At 40.1% G+C, this 21,478-nt stretch overlaps 1 protein-coding gene across 1 annotated transcript in view; it reads left to right on the top strand.

Annotated features, from left to right (window-relative positions):
- Positions 1-1,358: 1,358 nt before the first annotated feature.
- skia (v-ski avian sarcoma viral oncogene homolog a) overlaps positions 1,359-21,478 on the top strand; it is a 184,249-nt gene continuing 164,129 nt past the window's right edge. The window contains exon 1 of the mRNA XM_061987982.1: positions 1,359-2,715. Coding sequence (XP_061843966.1) covers positions 1,804-2,715 — 912 coding nt within the window. The 5' untranslated portion in view covers positions 1,359-1,803. The remainder of the gene's footprint in view (positions 2,716-21,478) is intronic.

Genomic DNA, 21,478 nt, shown 5'->3' with positions numbered 1-21,478 from the left:
TCAACAGATTGTATTATTCTCCAGTGCAATAACAGTACTGAAATGAAGGCAAAAAGGGCATTAATGGGAGCTTTAAAAAAAAAAGAAGAAAAAAATAAGTAACTAAATAGTTACTTTTCACAGTAACGCATTACTTTTTGGTGTAAGTAACTGAGTTAGTAACTGAGTTACTTTTGAAATGAAGTAACTAGTAACTATAACTAGTTACTGTTTTTCAGTAACTAACCCAACACTGCTTATTTTGTGTGTTTGCCATAAAAAAACACGTTTTTTTTAATGACAAAAGTGAAAGTTAAATAATAAGAAATAAATTATATTTTTATGAGTGGGACCCTTTTGGATGCCTAAGAATTGTAGTGTTCATTTTTTAAGCATATTTTTAATGATAAATCAACATCAATGCTATGAATTATTGACTTATTCAAGGCTTCAATTTCCTCACATGAACTATTCCACTTTGAAATATTTTTGGGGGAAAGTATTGCATATTTTGTGTTTGCCATAAACAAACAACGTTTTCTATACAAAAAAAAAAGATCTGAAGTTGATCTTGAGAATTAGGTGTTGAAAGTAAAATAAATCATGTATGACATTTTTTTTAATGAGTTGGACCGTTTTGGATCCCTAAGAATGTTGGTGGGATAACAATGAATCAAAATGAATGTTGTTAATGATTGACCTATTTACTTCACATTAAAAATTCCACTTTGAACATTTTTTTGGGGGGTGGGAGGGTTGTTGCAAAGTTTGTGTTCTTTTTATTAAAAAAAAAAACAGTGGATTTTTAATTAACAAAAAGGGCACAAAACATTTAAAAAAAAAAAGTAAACTTCGACAGATAGATCTGAAGTTGATGCAGAAGAAAAAAAATTGAAGTAATTTTTTTTTAAACGATTATCGCTGGTTTGTGAGTTTCCTCTTAAGGAAGGGGAGTCTGAAGGGTACAAAATTAATAAAAAAACATATCAAAATGGTCCCCACATGCCTAGATTGGAAAAAAGTGTGGACACCCCTGGGATGGATGGATACTTTATACGTTGTTTCCCTTTCTGCACGATGCAGGCCAACGAGGGAGTGAGGGCTTGTTCCTGGAAGAGCCGTGCCTGCAGAGTCACTCACATTCCTGGCTGGGATTCAATGAGTGAGCCAGACACACAAACACCGGGGGGAGGGTGAGAGAGGAGAGAGAGAGAGAGGGAGAGAGGGAGAGAGAGAGGAGGGTGGAGAGGGAGAAAGAGAGAGAGAGAGAGAGAGCGTGAGAGAGACAGAGAGAGAGAGGGAGAGAGAGAGAGAGAGAGAGAGAGAGAGAGATGAGGGTGAAGAGGGAGGAAGAGAGAGACAGAGAGGGAGGAGGGAGAGAGAGAGCGCGTCTCCGTACAGTCACAGTGAACTGCGGGGGCCGACGGACGGTCCTCGAGAGCGGAAAGCGCTTCCAACCACGATTTAAGTCCATCTAATATTGACTTGATCTCCTTTCCGCGTATTTTCCTCCGGGATTCGACGCTGTGAACTTTGTTGACGAGTCTTCGCGAAGTTCTGGGCGCCATTTCCCCGTCCTCCGACATGGACAACTCACGCGCCGCCTCGGGGAGCTCCTGGCCGGCTTTCACTCACTAGTCACGGGGACACAAGCGTCCAAGCCGCACCGGGGGAGCGACTTTTCCCAACTAAATGTTTGATGAAGTGCTCGGAAGTTTCGCTACATTCTCCGGAGCGGTGGATTTGTTGGTTCCAAGCGCGGCTAGACACTCGCGGTTCCCGGTTGCAGACGAGAGCGGTGTTCGCTGGTGACGTCGCGGTAACATGGAGACTGTAAGCCGGCAGAGCTTCCAGCCTCACCCGGGACTGCAACAAACTCTCAAGCAGTTTCACCTCAGCTCTATGAGCTCCCTCGGCGGACCGGCCGCCTTCTCCGCCCGCTGGCAGCATGAGCTCCTCTTCAAGAAGGACGGGAAGGAACCGGAGCCGGTGCTGCAGCATCTGCCGCCGCCCGTGATGCCCGGCGGACCGCTCTTCATCCCGTCGGACCGCTCCACGGAGAGGTGCGAGACGGTCCTGGAGAGTGAGACCATCTCGTGCTTTGTGGTCGGCGGAGAGAAGCGGCTGTGTCTCCCGCAGATCCTCAACACGGTGCTGCGGGACTTCAGCCTGCAGCAGATCAACTCGGTGTGCGACGAGCTGCACGTCTACTGCTCCCGGTGCACCGCCGACCAGCTGGAGATCCTCAAAGTCATGGGGATCCTGCCCTTCTCGGCGCCGTCCTGCGGCCTCATCACCAAGACGGACGCCGAGCGGCTGTGCAACGCGCTCATCTACGGCGGAGCCTACCCGCCCCGCTGCAAGAAGGAGGCGAGCCACGGAGCAGCACTAGAGCTGGAGCTCACCGACAGGAGCTTCAAGGTCTACCACGAATGCTTCGGCAAGTGCAAGGGTCTGTTCGTGCCGGAGCTGTACGGCAGCCCCAACGCGGCGTGCATCCAGTGCCTGGACTGCAGACTCATGTACCCCACGCACAAGTTTGTGGTGCACAGCCACAAGGCGCAGGAGAACCGGACCTGCCACTGGGGCTTCGACTCGGCCAACTGGAGGGCCTACATCCTCCTGGGCCAGGATTACACGGGCAAGGAGGAGAAGAGCCGCCTGGAGCAGCTTCTGGACGAAGTCAAGGAGAAGTTTGATTTCGCCAACAAGTACAAGAGGAAAGCCTCGTCCAGGGTGAGTTGGCCTCGTCACTCTGTCTTGTTGACCTGTGTGAGGTTGGCCCCTGTACCTTGTCAAGACTTGTCCCGTTCGTTTGTGGTGCAACAATTTTTTTGTCCAACTATCACAGTTCTTATGTTATTAACGTTTTATGGCTGTAAGCTGTAATGATTCATAACCAGACTCATCTATCCATCCATTTTCTACCGCTTGTTCAGACCCAACATTGTCAAAATCCCCCCAAACTTGTCCTAATTGTTTGTGCTGCAACTATTTTTCTCTAACTAATATAGTTTTTATGTTAACGTTTTATGGCTTCGTGTTAACGTGTAGTTACCGGTTTATGATTCATAACCAGACCCAACATTGTCCAAATCTCCCCAAACTTGTCCCAATTGTTTGTGCTATATTTGTGTTGCAACAGCTAACTAATATAGTTTTTATGTTATTAATGTTGTATGGCTTTTATAGTTAAGGCATAATTACCGTGTTATAATTCATAACCAGCCCCTAACTTTGTCAAAATGCTCCCAAACTTCTCCTAACCGTTTGTGCTGCAATTGTGCGGCAAACAATTTTTGTCCAACAATCATACTTATGTTATTAACGTGTAATTACCATGTTATGAATTAACCAGCCCCCAACTTTGCCAAAATCTTCCCAAACTTGTACCACTCGTTTGTGCTATGTTTGTGCGGTATCTAATTTTGTCTAACTATTTTAGATATGTTATGTTTTATAGCTTTTATGTTATCAACACGTAAATATGATTAATAAGAAACCCCCAACAATGTGAAAATATCCTAAAACTCGTCCCAATCGTTTGTGTGGCATGCAATTTTTGTCTAACACTTATAGTTTTTAAGTTATTAGGGTGTAATTAACATGTTATTACTCATAACCAGCCCCCAACCTTGTCACAATATCCCCAAACTTGTCCCAATTGTTTGTGTTACGTTTGTGCTGCAAACATTTTATAGTTTTTATGTTAGGTTTTATGACTTATTACCAGCCACCCCCACCTTGTCAACATCGGCCCAAACATGTCCGAAATGTTTGGGTTAAGTTTGTGCTGCAAACGTTTTTTGTCTAACTATTATAGTTGTTTCTGCTACTAACATGTTATTATTCATAACCAGCCCCCCAACCTTGTCACAATTTCCCCAAATGTGTCCCAAACATTTGTGTTACTTTTGTGTTGCAACCATTTTTGTTGAACTATTATAGTTTTTATGTTATTATCGCCCATGTCAAAATTTCTCCAGACGTGTCCCATTTATTTGTGCTGCAAGTTTTGTTTGTCTAACTGTTATAGTTGTTTTGTAATTAACGGTTTAGGATTCATAACCCCCCCCAAACAATGTCAAAATCTCCCCAAACGTGTCCCAGTCGTTTGTGCTGGTTTTATGGGGCTGGTTATGAAACATAAAATGGTCATAAATCAACAACTAAAATAGTTAGACTAAACTATTTTGCAGCATAAACGATTGGGACAAATTTGGGGAGATTTTGACAAAGTGGGGACCGAAGTGCTTTGCTGGGTCTTCGGATTGGAGACTGGAGAAGAAGCTATTCATTCTTCAACAGTTTTGACATGACGTGTCTAGAAATGCATCTCATGATTGAGTCTTGGCTGAATCTGATATGTAGTTTTTCTGTGGTTATGTCTCCTAATAACTATTAGTGTATGTGTGTTTGGCGATCATTGACATGTTATTACTAATTAGGCCCAATACAATGGTGACACTGAAACACCTCTGGTGGCCGTAAAGTCATCACTTGCCTGTGAAACACCTCTCAGACTGGCTTTTATTGAGCCGTACTGTAAATACAATCTCATTTACCAACAAATGCCTCACGGGGACTGTGTAAACACAACATTCATGTATGGAGGAAATGCCTTGTGGCCCTCGGACTAGACAGACCAGTGGGACACTCATACTGTATACTTGTAGTCTGGTATGGTGTGTATGTGTTTGTAGGGATGTTGGCAGTTATGTTCTGTTTTGAATAATGCTTTTAATCAACATATCAAACTTTTTTTTAACTGATTTGATTCTCCAATTGCAAAAGCTTCCTCATGGAATTCAGTTTTATAGGTGTCTTATTGCACTTTTTATCAGATAGGAAACTTCCGACTCGGGAAATAACGACACAGTGTTGATGAGACATTGCAATAAAACTCCCAACAAGCAGTACTATTATTAAATTATTCTAGGGACGGCGTGGCGCAGTGGAATAGTGGCCGTGCGCAACCCGAGGGTCCCTGGTTCAATCCCCACCTAGTACCAACCTCGTCATGTCCGTTGTGTCCTGAGCAAGACACTTCACCCTTGCTCCTGATGGGTGCTGGTTAGCGCCTTGCATGGCAGCTCCCTCCATCAGTGTGTGAATGTGTGTGTGAATGGGTAAATGTGGAAGTAGTGTCAAAGCGCTTTGAGTACCTTGAAGGTAGAAAAGCGCTATACAAGTACAACCCATTTATCATTTATAACCCACACTTCGATAAAACCTCACAATCCAGTGATATCGTTAATTTCCTAGCGAGGCAGCTTTGACGTTAAAGGGGTCATGATTGTGTTTCTACGTTTAAATAACTTCCTTGTGGTCTACATAACATGCAATGGTGGTTCTTTGGTCAACATGTTGCAGAGATGTTTTACAGACCATTTTAAAGCTGCTTTATGTGTATATATATGTATATATATATATATATACATATATATATATACATATATATATATATATATATATATATATATATATATATATATATATATATATATATATACAGCCTTGCCCCCGGCCAAATTTTTTTAACCCAATGCGGCCCCCGAGTCAAAAAGTTTGGGTACCCCTGCTGTAGACAGTAAAAGGACGCGGTAGAGACAAAATGGTGCTGATTGGCCTAAATGTGCCCGGACAAACTTTTGGGGCCGTGCATAATCTGCGGGTATTGGTTGAATTTTCATCAACTTGCGCGATGGCAAATTCCAGGAGCCACTGATTAAAAAAGCAAAAAACTTCAAAATGGCGCCGCTGTTGAGGCTGCTGGTTGCAGGAGCTCTGAGTTCTTGTGTGCCCTGTTGTTTTCATGTCTTTTTGCCTTTTGGTCCGGGCCACTTTGGGACTTTGGTGACCCCTGCGCTGCTTTTTGGTGGGCTTTTGGATCTGCCTCTAGGGAGCCTTATGTTGGCACCGCAGACCATCTGCTAGCTCTGTGCCACACCAGAGTCCTCGTGGCGAGATCGGAGGAGACGTTGTCGGAAGAGACAAGACTGCGGCGCTAGCGTTGAGTGTCTCGATGGACGAGCTTTACGGGGCTCTGTCTGGATGAATATGCATCAAGCACTTCGGTGTCCCTGGATGGATTCTCACTTATCCGCGCGGACCGGATATTGACCGAGAGCTAGTGGGCAGCCTCGGACGGAGTTGGCTCTTTTGGTTGCTTTGTTGTGTGGTCTCGGGCCACCAAGGTGTATGTCATTGTTGAGATGGTGTTTTGTTTGTTTGTCTATGCATGATGCAAGCGTATGTGCGCAATATATAGGGATGATGTTTGATAAGAAATTATCGAGTTCGAACCTATTATCGAATCCTCTTATCGAACCGATTCCTTATCGATTCTCTTATCGAGTCCAGATAGGTTGTTGTATATGGAAAAAAACACACAATATTTGGTTTAACAAATCACTTCACATTCTCTACTGCTCGCTACTATAGTATTACCATATCTGAGTTATTGTGCAGAAATGTGGGGAAATAACTACAAATGTGCGCTACATTCGTTAACCGTGTTACAAAAAAGATCAATTAGACTGATACATAATGTTGGATATAGAGAACATACAAACACTTTATTTATTTAGTCAAAAATATTAAAGTTCGATGATTGGCAGCACAGTGGAAGTGGGGTTAGTGCGTCTGCCTCACAATACGAAGGTCCTGAGTAGTCGTGAGTTCAATCCCGGCCTCGGGATCTTTCTGTGTGGAGTTTGCATGTTCTCCCCGTGACTGCGTGGGTTCCCTCCGGGTACTCCGGCTTCCTCCCACCTCCAAAGACATGCACCTGGGGATAGGTTGATTGGCAACACTAAAATTGGCCCTAGTGTGTGAATGTTGTCTGTCTATCTGTGTTGGCCCTGCGGTGAGGTGGCGACTTGTCCAGGGTGTACAACGCCTTCCGCCCGATTGTAGCTGAGATAGGCTCCAGCGCCCCCCGCGACCCCGAAGGGAATAAGCGGTAGAAAATGGATGGGTGGATTTGGTAAAATTGCAAACAGCTGAAATGATGTGGAATTAAATGATAGAATGGATTAAGTAAAGAAGTTAAACATTGTACTGATATGATCCAGTTTAAGAGGTTGTTCAAATGAGTAGTGCTTACAAAGTACAAAGAAGAAGAATTATGATAAATACTTTCAACCTTATTGAAAATAAGATGTTCTTCATCTCAGTATATTAATAATGACTGAAACAATTAATTACATATTACAAAACTGTTGTATATACTAATTCACAGATATTTTATTGTTAAAAGGTCAGTAAATGATGTATATATTTGTAAACGCTATGAAGTGGGAAAGGGGTAGGATTAAATAAACTTTACTTCTTCCTACTCCTGTAAAGTGAAATGATATGAAACTGTGATGTATTATACTGTAAGTGTGTTCATGTTCCAAATAAACTAAAGAAAAAAGAAAGCACTAGTGATGCCTAATGATGTCATGATCCGTGGTCGGATCATGTTTTGTTTAGTTATGTTCTGTTAGTTTTGGACTTCCTTAGTTGTTTTGTGCACTTCGGGGGTTTGTTTTAGTCACCATGGTTACTTATGATTTTCACCTGCCTTGTACGCGCACCTGTTGCTCATCAGAGACTCTATTTAAGCCTGCCTTTTCCGGTGACTCGTCATGGCTTCATTGTTTGCATTTGCAACAGTTACGTTGGCATTCTGGTTTTCGAGCTCATGATTCCTGTGCTAAAGTTACCTTAGCTTCTAGTATTCCTGTGCTAAGTAAGTTTTTGCTTTAGCTTCTCGTGCGAACGGCACGCTTTCCTTTTGTTTCGTTCCCGTCTGTTGTAATGTGTATGATTTATGAGAAATAAATCATCTCCTACTTGCACGCTTTCGTCCGGAGCCGTCAGTTTTGAGGCCCGGGAGAACGAACCGCAGCACGCTGCACCCCACCGTGACAAATGACTGAGCTACGTGACGTCATTTCTTATGATGTCCTACGGGGCATTTCTTGTCGGGATGAGATTCGTTCCCAGGGATTCGAATAAAGAACCAACTCTTTTTCTTTACTATAGTAGTCTCGATAACGGGTACCGGTTCTCAAAAAGGGATTCGAGTCCGAGGACCCGGTTTTTTCTTATCAAACAACCGGGAAAACCGGGTTCGAGCATCATCCCTAGCAATATATATTATTTATACCTAGTCATTTGGTTTTTGGTTGTGTTTGACTTTTGTAGCTGTGTGTACAAATGCCACCGCTGAAGTGGCAACTTGTTGAATCACCACTGTGCTCTTTTATTGTCTTTCATGTCCTTTGAGTTCTTTATTGTTTCCGTCTCGTTTTCATGCCTATTTACCTTATTTTTCTGTACTTTTTCAACCATAACACATCTTTAACATCTTAGAGCAGTGGTCCCCAACCACCGGCCCGGTACCGGTCCGTGGATCGATTGGTAGCGGGCCTCACAAGAAAAAACAAAACAAACAAACAAAAAAACAAAAAAAAAAATATATATATATGTATATATATATATATATATATATATATATATATATGTATGTATGTATGTAATATATATATATATATACATATATATATATATATTTTTTTTATTTTTATTTTATTAAATCAACATAAAAAACACAAGATACACTTACCACCAACCCAAAAAACCTCCCTCCCCCATTTATACTCAACTGTTTTTTTTAAGTCTTAAAGAAGTTAACCACATGTGTAAGGTGAAATGCAGTTATGTCATCTTCTTGTAAAAAAGCACACATATGCACTGTTTTTTTTATTCATTACAATTACACCCAGCTGGAAATATTATTTATACCTGGCATTCATTTGACATGATACATCATATCAAATATATCATATAAATCAATGCGATCAATTAGCATGTTATGTGGGTGTGCATTTTGTAACAATTGGAATTGTTATTTTATGTTTATGTTGCACACGAACATATTGGAGTGATGGACCGGAAGATAAAACGCGGTCATGACTAGACGTGAGTAAAGTGCGTTCGCTTCAAACCGACACAGCGTGCGTGACTTTTGAGGAGGAATATTGTTGTTTCACAAACTCTTGTGTGGTGTTGCTTCCTTATTTGTCACTATTCAAAGCTGATTTTATTGTGTAGCAGCCGCAGCTGAACTGAATGTGACAGCGTGTCATAATAATGTCGGTCAGCTGGAACAAAAAATACTGATAGCCGTATCGTTAGTCTAGAGTCTTCACGGTCCTAATGGACCGGCCTAATTAGGAACCGGTACCAAAAAGTATCGGTACTCAGTATACATCCCTAGTTATCATTATTATCACGGTATTGTGAAATGTGCTCAATAAGTACTCACACACACTTATAAACAAGTTTTATTTAAAAAAAGTATTATACATGCATCCATCCATCCATTTTCTACCGCTTGTCCCTTTAACCGTAGAAAATTAATGGATGGATGTAAAAATAAATATAATAAATAAATAGTTAGGCAATATACTTTCTTGGCAGAAGATATGTGCGATACAACAATATTGTTCTGGCGACTTAAGACCCCTATAATTTTTATTTGATTGTTTAAATGTTTGTCTTCTTCCGTTTAAGTTTAGTGTTTTTTTTAATGATAAGAGGAAAAAAGTTGTGTTGGGTGCGATACGTCTGGTTTATGTGATGTCATACAAATTCACTTCCTGCTTCAAGTATCGCTCGATCTCGCCGTCCAATAGCGCACAGCCTGTAGGTTTTAATGTTTAAAGTGCTTTGTAAATAAAATTGGTATGGTATGGTATGGCACGGTGGAAGAGGGGTTAGTGTGTCTGCCTCACAATATGAAGGTCCTGAGTAGTCCTGGGTTCAATCCCGGGCTCGGGATATTTCTGAGTGGAGTTTGCATGTTCTCCCCGTGACTGCGTGGGTTCCCTCCGGGTACTCCGGCTTCCTCAAACTTCCAAAGACATGCACCTGGGGATAGGTTGATTGGCAACACTAAATTGGCCCTAGTGTGTTGAATGTGAGTGTGAATGTTGTCTGTCTATCTGTGTTGGCCCAGTGATGAGGTGGCGACTTGTCCAGGGTGTACTCCGCCTTCCGCCCGATTGTAGCTGAGATAGGCTCCAGCGCCCCCCGCGATCCCGAAGGGAATAAGCGGTAGAAAATGGATGGATGGATGGATGGATGGTATGGCACGCAATTGAATAACTCAGTTGCTCAGACAGTATCGTACATGTTTGGATTGATGAATGTTGCTTTTCAATGGAGAAAGACGTTATTGTCTCTTGTTTTCACGTTCGCATTTAAGCGAGCTATAGCGCTAGCTTTCCTCTTTAGTAAATGAGCAGCGTCACCTGTCTGTGAGTTTATCAAAGTGTCATGTGATCATTTTTTAAAACGGTAATACGAAGCGTGGGTCGTTCTACCGAGGTTTATCGTCACGTCCCAAACGCCGACTAACGAGCGAGTGTCGACGCAGACCTTCAAGTGTGAGCAAGTTGACATGTAAGACATGTAAAACAGTGACGGGGGATTATAACCTGACAATCGGTGTGCCAGTTGGAGTTAGCGGGGAGGAGAAAGAGGAAAGTTTGTGTGGGGGGGGGGCTGATAAAAGAATCCCACCCCCGTCCCTCCCCGAGGAAAAAAGGCTAGTGATGCCATTTGCATGAACTGTTACACATGAATGGAGTTGATGAAGCAGGGTTGAGAAGTATTGTGGTGGAAACATAATATGATCCCAACAAAGAGGAGCATTCAGCAAACATGGGGCCATCCCTCCCCCAAACATCCACCTACCCCAGGCCAGCCACCCACCTCTGACACCCCGGCCCCTCTTTCTACCTACTTTTTAGTCCAGAGTGGACACGCACGGGTTCGTCGAGGCCCAGAAGCGTCTCACCTCCCGTCCCGCACTCGGGATTCTCATGGCAGAGAAAGAGGAATCAGAGAAACCCTCGACGTCCTGGAGAGTGCCAAAGTCCTGCCATGCTTGGTGAATAGCCACTCTTGGCACACACGCTCATTCAAGCGAGAGTGGGCACACCTCAAGGACCGCACTTTCTAGGGCCTCTTCTATTTTTATAGAGGAGCCGGCGGGGCACCCGACCGAGTGTTATGCCAGAGGCTCGTTTGAGCGCTGGCGCTGCTTTTTAATCCCACTCCTTTATTCCCTCCTCAAGTGGCCTGTTTCAAGGAACGCTAATGAGGGGAAGACATGCTGGTGGAGGAGTTGGAGGAAAATTGCTAAACTCACGGCAAGAGAGCGCCCCTTTTGTCAGCACATTTTACCCACTTTGAAAATGTTCTCGGAACATGTGGGCAAAAAAAAAAGAGTGCCAGACTCTGCTGCCTTGTGTCTTTTTTGCTCCCAAGAAAGGCTGTCAGGGCGGAACAGGGCTGGCGTTGTGAATATTAATGAGTGTGTTGCAGCAGTCGCCAGTGCAGACAGACGCAGGAAGTGATATTGCCACACTTCCCCCCTTGCAGACACTCCTGTAACAGCTTCCGTCTGAGACACAAACAAGGACAAGAGTCTCAGAAAAAATGCCTCACACTTTTTGCAAGATTGCCTTTTTGTGCACTGCAAAGGAAATCTGCAGATTTTATGGTCGCCAGAATATTTTTTTATTTTTTTTATACCACATTATTATAAATGAAAAAACAATATCACTGTTATTTCTACTGAACATTTCTGAAAACTGAGCCGCCAGTTTTTTTACCATCTAATGACTTGTTTTTTTTACAGTGTAAATGTGATCAGAGGGATGTGTTAGAAACTGAAAATGATTAATTTGTGTTAAGATAAGTGCAATTGTGAACATCAATGGGTAGAAAGGGGTGCACAAAAAATTGATTCACATCCGAATCGCGCTTCTTAGTCATCCCGAATCTAATTTGATTCTTTTTTTTTTTAAATCGATAAAAAAAAATTATTATAGTTGTATGTATATATATATATATATATATATATATATATATATATATAAAAATATAAAACATTGTTTTACAGATTTTTACAAATTATGATAAAAAATATGTGTGTATATATATACAATGTTTTATATTTATATATATATATATATATATATATATATATATATATATATATATATATATATATATATATATATATATATATATATATATATATATATATGTATATATACATATATATATATATATATATATATATATATATATATATATATATATATATATATATATATATATTAGGATTTTTTAAAATTATGAAGAAAAAAATATTTATATATATATTTATATATATAATGTATATATATATATAGATATATATACACACACACATATATATATATATATATATATATATATATATATATATATATATATATATATATATATATATATATATATATATATATATATATAATTTATTTATTTTCTTTGATAGATTAAAAAAAAGATTTGATTAAGGTTCAGGATGACAAAGAATCATGATTCAGATGTGAATTAAAAGATAAAAATTAAAATCGATTTAAACATTTTTCAAATCAATTTAGATTCGGGATGATGTAATTGAAATATGTACTAATATTTAAAAAACAGAATATATATATCATATATATATATATATATATATGCATATATATATACAGTATATGTATAAAATATATATGTATAATATATATATATATAAATGAATAAAAATATTATCAAAAATTGCAACAACAAAAAAAACTATATATATATATATATATATATATATATATATCCATCCATCCATCCATTTTCTACCGCTTATTCCCTTTGGGGTCGCGGGGGGTGCTGGAGCCTATCTCAGCTACAATCGGGCGGAAGGCGGGGTACACCCTGGACAAGTCGCCACCTCATCGCATATATATATATATATATATATATATATATATATATATATATATATATATATATATATATATATACACATATATACTGTATATCCATCCATCCACTTTCTACCGGTTGTCCTTATATATCCATCCATCCATCCATCGGTTGTCCTTATATATATATATATATATATATATATATATATATATATATATATATATATATATATATATATATATATATATATATATATATGTATATACATATATATGTATATATATATATATATATATATATATATATATATATATATATATATATATATATATATATATATATATATATATATATATATATATATAAATTAAGAATAAAAAATAAAATAAAAAAAAGGTTATCTCCGTGCAACCGGAATGAGCTTTTCTAACCTGTAACCTGTTTTCAAACAGTTTCATTATAATTATTGTACCAAATAACACATTGCGAGAATCAGTTTGAATCGAATCGTCACCCCAGGCATCAGAATGAATTGTTATGTGTCCAAAAATTCACACTCCTATCAATGAGCTAATTCTACTTCTGAATAGTTTAAATTTAGTTGGGTTTAACATTTTCAACGTGATTCTAATATTCAAGAAAAAATTTGATACTTAGTACCACTTTTGATACCACAGTGGTAAATTTTTTTTAAACTATGTAATACTTCCACAAACCAAAAAAATGCAAAAATAAAAAACTAAGCTATTATGCAACATGTAACAACGAACCAAACCAAAGGTAAACAATAATAATAACGTTTAAAATAAACAGAAAGAGTAAAAAAAACAAAACCCTGCAGCTATGATAAGTGTCAGGTTGTACATAAAATGACAAGAATTTGAACAATATTTTAGGATGTATAGTGTTGTGTTGCAGGTTGACTTTTTTCTCTATATAATTTTTCTTTTGTCCCCCATAAAGAAATAGAATCAGGTGTGCTTACGGACTGTATCCCTGCAGACTGCATTGATCTATATTGATATATAATGTATACATTGTGTTTTTAATGTAGATTAAAAAAAAATTAAAAAAATTCTTGTGCGGCCCGGTACCAACCGGTCCGCGGCCCGGTGGTTGGGGACCACTGCTCTGGACAACCCTCGTAGGAGACCTCTTTATGGTCGATCAGTTCTCGAGTGGAGTCTGGTGTGTTTTTGCTGGTGCACACGAGCAATACTCCAGATCCATGGCTGTCCACACCAATATGTCTGCATAAGGATAGATGTACAGTGTCGCTAACATGATAGTTCTATCTCACAATGGTGCGCTTGTTGTGTACACAAGCTGTGTCTGGGCATACGAGTTAGCATCGTGGAGTGGCACAACTAAAAGGCCCTTTGATGTCCCCCTCGTTCAAGGAAATTGCGCCAGATGCCTGAGGGTTGTGTTTGTTTACAATAAGATACATAGTGTGCAAAACTAGACCTAACTGTACTGCTTGTTGTCAGGGTCTTATTTGATGGCCGTCAACGTTAGCACTTTGGACACAGATGGCGTTTTGTTTTTAAGCAGGTTTTTTCCTGCGTTCAAAATTGAACGCAGGAAATCGTGGTGTCCGCTTCCAGCTAACTTTGTGCCGCCCCCAGCCAGAGCATTTGATAACGCTTAACACAGCGTAAAGCTCCGGCTGTGTTGATTGAGCGATTGATGTCCCTCTGCGACAGCTACGTATTTTAACTGCAGTTGCAGCGTTGAACCACTATGGAGGCGCTATATTGATAGCTATGCACCGGAAAGCCCTGAAGCAACTACAGAAGAAGAAACAAATCGAATTATGTTTTTTCCCGCTACTTGGTGCATAACGTTGACAAGTGGATTTCTGCCATTCGTAGCATGATACGGAGGGATCCCTGGACTCCTACAAAACACCCCAGACTGTGCTGTGAACATTTTGTCTCTGGTTAGTGAACACAGCTAGTAATGTTAGCTTCGTTTCCAACCTTTTCTGACTAATTTTAATAGATCGATTGATTGAATAATTTATTAAAAGTTTGCATAGGATCAGATAGAGTTTCATGACGGTACAGATTGACTGGTACAAGGTCAACTAAAAGGAGTTACCCCAAGAAAGCATTACAAGCACGTCGTATTTATTTAAAAAAACGTTTCCTTATGTTTTTTAGCTTTGCAGATATGGCAGGCAAACTCACCCACTACTTTAAAAAGCGATCTCGCGAGGAGGAAAGTCAAGAGTCCAGGTGAAACAGAGCAGAGGAATTAACGTAACAGGCAGTTAAAATGTAATAATTCATGGTGGTGACAACATGTGGACATTTTTGTCTACAGAGCGCTTGAAGGCTGCTTCAAAATCGTCTATGAGTGTCTCAAGCAAAAGTGGCCACACCACACAACCTATGTACCCATCATTCTCTTATGCAAGAGGTTAGGCCACGGATGTCAAACTCAAGGACCGGGGGCCAGATCTGGCCCGCGACATCATTTTATCTGGCCCGCAAACACCTGGTCAATAAAGTACTTCATATTTTCTCACTAAATGTACGTTTGTAATTGATTTTTTCATTTTGACAGAAAAAACATATGTAGTGCTTGAAATTGCATGCCTTTTCAACTTTAATAGTATCCATTATTGCAACAAATATTACAGTATATTATCATACTTTCCAAAAATGTTTTGTCAAAATAAAAATAAATACTTAAATATCTGGTTGACTTAAGATTTTACAGGAAACTAACCATCAAATTAATAAAAATGACAATACATTTTACGGTGTTCTTTACAACATATTACTGTAACTTTAAAAAAAAACTCAAAAAAAATTGAGTTAAAATTCTAGCACAAGGTCAGGATTGTACCACCTCTGCATAAAATTTGAGCCAGGAATAAAACCCTGTTAAAGCATTGGAACATTCTGGACACTTGGATTCTAACGGAGTGGTAGCGGACATGCGGCCAAAACGAGGTGGCGTCTCATACCTCCCACGAGATAGTTGGATGAAAACGTTTAAATACGCTTACACCGGTTGCACGCATGGCGCATATCAGCAATAACAACACCATGGCGGGCCTCCATGGCGGGCCTTTGAAAATGGAGAATGTCAAGACAGCCTCGTCATCCAATTGTTTTCATACTCGAGTGGGGGGAAATGATTTGTTTACGGACCGCCGTGTTGTGATGATGGGAAGTACAAACTCGGGGCCGTTTTGTGTTGTTGAGTAGGTAGGCCTGGACGATTACAACAAACATAATAATCATTCTGGGTTGATATTGTAATCACGATTAATTACACGATTATTCATTCATTTGAAAACATGAGTATTTATTGTACCACCAAAGCTCAACTTTAAATATAGTTTAAAAAAATCCTGAATATAAATTAGTAGTGAGTAAACCACAACAAGTAATATAATAATAATAATAGCAAAAACAATACGTTTAAATAACAATATTTAAAAAAAATCAGTTTTCCTTTTCCATCCTTTTCGCCCGGAAAAGGGTGGAATGCCATCTCCGGGTTGGGGAGGAGACCCTGCCCCAAGTGGAGGAGTTCAAGTATCTAGAAGTCTTGTTCATGAGTGAGGGAAGAGTGGATCGTGAGATCGACAGGCGGATCGGTGCGGCGTCTTCAGTAATGCGGACGCTGTATCGATCCGTTGTGGTGAAGAAAGAGCTGAGCCGGAAGGCAAAGCTCTCAATTTACCGGTCGATCTACGTTCCCATCCTCACCTATGGTCATGAGCTTTGGGTTATGACCGAAATGAGTTTCCTCCGCCGGGTGGCGGGGCTCTCCCTTAGAGATAGGGTGAGAAGCTCTGCCATCCGGGGGGAGCTCAAAGTAAAGCCGCTGCTCCTCCGCATCGAGAGGAGCCAGATGAGGTGGTTCGGGCATCTGGTCAGGATGCCACCCGAATGCCTCCCTAAGGAGGTGTTTAGGGCACGTCCAACCGGTAGGAGGCCACGGGGAAGACCCAGGACACGTTGGGAAGACTATGTCTCCCGGCTGGCCTGGGAACGCCTCGGGATCCCCCGGGAAGAGCTGGACGAAGTGGCTGGGGAGAGGGAAGTCTGGGCTTCCCTGCTTAGGCTGCTGCCCCCGTGACCCGACCCCGGATAAGCGGAAGAAGATGGATGGATGGATGGTTTTCCTTTTAAAATTCAAGTTTTGTTACCTTTTACACTTATTTTACCACCATAAAGTGTGTGCTTTTTGTGTAAAACAAAATGTTGAATGCGAAAATCCTGGTGCATTACATCCTTGGACAATTTTGACCATTATTTTAGGTCAAATATTGGTCGAAATGATTGACATTATTGATACATTTAATTGTGTAAATGTAAATTGTGTAAATGTATCAATAATATGCTAGTGCAAGGTACTTTTTTGAAACCTTTATTTTGTTAGCGCAGTCAGACCAGATGTGGCGCACTGTGCTCTTATTGTGAAGGGGGTAAGTGGGCTGTGATGTTGCGCTCAGCTTGACGAGTAAAGAAGCGACTCACTTGAAGCTGTATAAGAAAAAAGAGCGAGCGTCTCATGTAGCGATCACTGTCTGTACATTAATGTTACGTCCATGATGTTGTTCACAACAACACAAGCTTCATAATTTAGTCGCTGTTTCAAGTTCAGGATGGGCTGTTGAGTGTGTCTGGGACGAATGAGCGCTAAGAAACATTATTTTCCCAAACAAATGTTTCTTCTCCTCACAATGACAACATGTCACTCACATTAATCCCAATTTCCCTGATATTCTGCGTTTAACAGCGCATTCCGTTTTATCGGCCAATTATGTGACCCTGTCCATGGTCACGTGAACGTGGAAATCATATGCCTTACTTTTTTGTTGAGTTGAGTGATTATTGATTAGACATAAATGTGTTGTGACAAATAAAAAGTAGCAACCATGGTGACATCCCAAACATTTGCTCCTGAACGTGATCTGGACTGTACATGGGTGCTTATTTTGAAAATGTAATTTTGTTTGTGGATTGTATGCAATCTGTTGTGTTCCCTGGTTTTCAGTGTACATAGGTGACGGTGTGTGTTGCTGAGCCCGACCTGGACATAATCTGAACTGGACCTTGTTTTAAGAACCCCTTTGAATAACCTGATTTCATTGACAACCTGGTCTGGTGAAGATAAGGTCCTTTTTAAAAAATAAAATAAGATAAATAAATAAATAAACATTTCTTGAATAAAAAAGAAAGTAAAACAATACAAAAACAATTACATAAAACAATAGTAATTAATGAACATGTTAGTGGACCAGCAGCACGCACAATCATGTGTGCTTCAAGGACTGTATCCCTTGCAGACTGTATTGTTCTATATTGTAGGAACCAGAAGTTTAATAACGGAAAGAGACAGCCCATTTTGTGTGAATGAGTGTGGATGAGGGAGTTTTTTTTCGGGTTGGTGCACTGGTTGTAAGTGTATCTTGTGTTTTTTTATGTTGATTTAATAAAAAATAAATACAATTAAATAAATAAATAAAAAAACAAATCATCTGTTTTACCATCATAAGCTCTGGAATTTGCATGCGGGTTGCACGGCCCATTGATCGTTTTTTTCACCCCAATTATTATATTCTCGTAATCGTGCGAAGCCATAATCAAATTTGAAATTAAAATACGACTAATTGTCCAGCCCTATTAGTAGGGTAGCGTAGTATTCGTACCACAATTGTTCCTTCTAAAACATAAATGTGTCTGGAACTCTCTGTCATCAGCTTCAGTCTTCCTTTTCCTCCCACCCCCAGTCTCTCAGGATCCTTTGCTGCTTCTCAGGATATTTGGCCTCGATCTGAAGGGCCGCTTGTTCCACGGGGGAGGTGGGGCAGTAGTGCTGTCGGGGGCTCGGAGGAAGTGAACTCCCCAAGGGGGTAGCGGTCCATGTCCTATTTCATATGCGAGGCACAGCGTTGGCTCAGCCTGCTGACGGCCAGCCATGTCCGCCCAGTGGACAGGACAACAGCTGCTAGCTGCGAATTTCAGAGGCTGCAGAGGGATATTTTACTCCGCTGTTTGGAAAAATCGGATGTTTGCAAACTATCTGCTGTGTTATAGGAATATTTTGCACCTTTAAGCAGAATAGGAGCCCTTACAATTGGCCTTTCTTCTGCAAAAATAACTCAGTTTCATTACCGATGTACTCTCACACACGTATATTATTTTCTTTAGTTTCATCGTGGAGGAGAATGTGTGTCCATACCCGTCAAGTGTGGCAACCTAGGTGGACAAAAGCAAGAGAGACGGGCAACCATTTCAAAAATTGCTCGGTTCCTTCTCTCACAGCGCTGGTATTTCTACAGTTCGTACTTACTCCTGTTTTGTAGAATAAACTTTGATTCTAGTTTGAGACAGCCTTAGAACAAAAGGATCTGGGTGGACTCTCCCCTTCTAAAAGCTTCAAATTAGCGCTTATGAAGATGGGATTACGTTTAATCATTTCATTATTTTAGTTTTCCATAGAAAATAAGTAACTTATGGGATTTTGACCCAAAAGGAAGGAAGGAAGCTGCTAATTCAATTACTGTATTTCTTGGTGATGAGTTGCTGGGTGATGCGGACAGTCTGGGTTTGTAACTGTCAGTCCGCATGCCGAGGCATGGCTGAGGGTCACAAAATCAATCATACATTGACATTCAAATGTCTGGATGTCAAATGTGATTGAAAACTCAATCACTTCTAAAGCTCAAATTAAATGGAGTAACATTGAAAGTCCTCTTTTTTCATTCGTTATCAGGGCAATTTTTTCATGTTTATCAGATTGATAAATTAGTGTATTACTTTTATAATTAATTTTCTACCGCTAATTAATAGGGAAATTGTGCAGTTTTTTTAAAGCAAAGGGAACTCTTCAGCCAACACATAATGCTGCCCAATTATTGCCAGTTTATTCATTTAAGTTCTTGATAAACATTACAGAATACCATCAAGTACATTTTTACTTATTTTATCCTAACAAAAATCATATCAATATGGTGTTCCTGCTAGGGCTGGTGATACGACTGAAAACTGTATCACGATAAAAGTGTTTTATATCGGTCTGTATCAATAATTATTGATATTTTTATGAATCGGAAATAAGGAGCAGGAGAAAAAATATATTTTATTGTAACTTCCTCCGATTGTAATCCCCCTCAGTTATCAAGACACAAAGGAAATGTCAACACAAGCATCAAAATAGTAAAATCACATTGAACACTTAACAATAAGCTCTTAAAATTAAGGAATGTGTAAGAAATGCTTCATGAAGTGTAAGAAAATAGTGCAAAATGTGAAAATGTAAACCTGAGAAGAACTATTTTCTGCAGGTTTAGTGGCAGGAAGTTACAGCTGTGCTCTAAAGTACTTGGGTATTTGTTTTGATTCCCAGTTAACTTGGGTCAACCAAGTTGACTCTGTTTGCTCCCGTATTAACCAGCGCCTGCACTTTCTAAGGAGGCTCAGGGTCCATGGTGTGGTAAGCAATATCATGATCTTGTTTTATAAGGCAAACATTGAATCTGTCATCCGTTATGGCATCTCCACATTGTTTGGAAATCTGTCTGTCAAACTCAAAACCCAACTTCAAAACCTTATCAAGAGGGCTGGTAAAATAATTGTCATGCAGCCCCCTTGTTCCCTTCAAGAAATATTCGACAAGACTGTGAGGAAGCAGGGTCTTAAAATCACCCGTGACCCACACTACATACTTCATAGTGAAATTGTGTTGATGCCAAATAGTAAACAGTACAGAACAGCAACATACAAACTCAACAGGTATAGATTTTCCTTTGTCCCACTGGCAATCAAAGCACTTAACAACAGAAAACTACTGTAATAACCGGATGCAATAATAAGGAGTGCAATATTGGGATAGTGCAATACGGGGGGAGTGTAATGCGTGATCTCATAACTAACTGATATACTGTACCTGCGCACTGTTCACTGTCGTCACTGTATTGTCGAATGAACTGTATGTGTGTATGTAAAACGTCGTGTCTTGATGTCCAAGACAAATTTCTCCCCGAAGACAATAAAGCTAATTATTATTATTATTATTTTTAAAGGGTGATTGTGGCTCAGGTGGTGCGGCACCTAGCATCATTTACGGACCACATTGGTCTGACTTTTCCGCTTTTTCCCACAATTTCTTCATTTTGACTTTCTCTTCTCACTACATGCAAATAATCAACCAAACTTGATGGCTGATGCTGTTACCTGATTGGTTACGTGGGTGTTACTCCCACTAAATCAGTGATAATCACTTCCTGCGTTACCAGAGAGCGAGTGCCTTTGTTCATGCAACCAACCTTGCTTCCGACGAAGAAGAAAACAAAATGTTGATTGTTTTATCAAACGCATTTTTATTGATATTGATTACGTGTGTATCACGATATGTATTCATATCGTTTTATCGCCCATTCCTAGTCCCTGCACATGTCTATTAGCTGTGAGCATAATGTCCTGGCTAAAAATGGCCATTTCTGACAACGGCCATTTGCGCCATTTCTGACTACGGCCCGTTGGCATCTTCAATTTGGTCCGCAGGACAGCACGAGTCCAATAAGCAATTTGGCGAGGTGCGGTGTTTTCATATAATATACCAACAGTCTGATATACAGCGGTCTAAAAGCTGCCAATTTATCGCCATCTGGTGGCCAACAAAATTAACTCAAGTCAGTGGCCGTTAACTGTACATCAACGTAAACGAGTGC

This window comes from Nerophis lumbriciformis, linkage group LG01 (assembly GCF_033978685.3).
Source record: "Nerophis lumbriciformis linkage group LG01, RoL_Nlum_v2.1, whole genome shotgun sequence".
NCBI classification, from domain to species: domain Eukaryota; kingdom Metazoa; phylum Chordata; class Actinopteri; order Syngnathiformes; family Syngnathidae; genus Nerophis; species Nerophis lumbriciformis.
The sequence above is the reverse complement of the archived record's forward strand: the minus strand, read 5'-3'. Positions and strand labels throughout refer to the sequence as shown.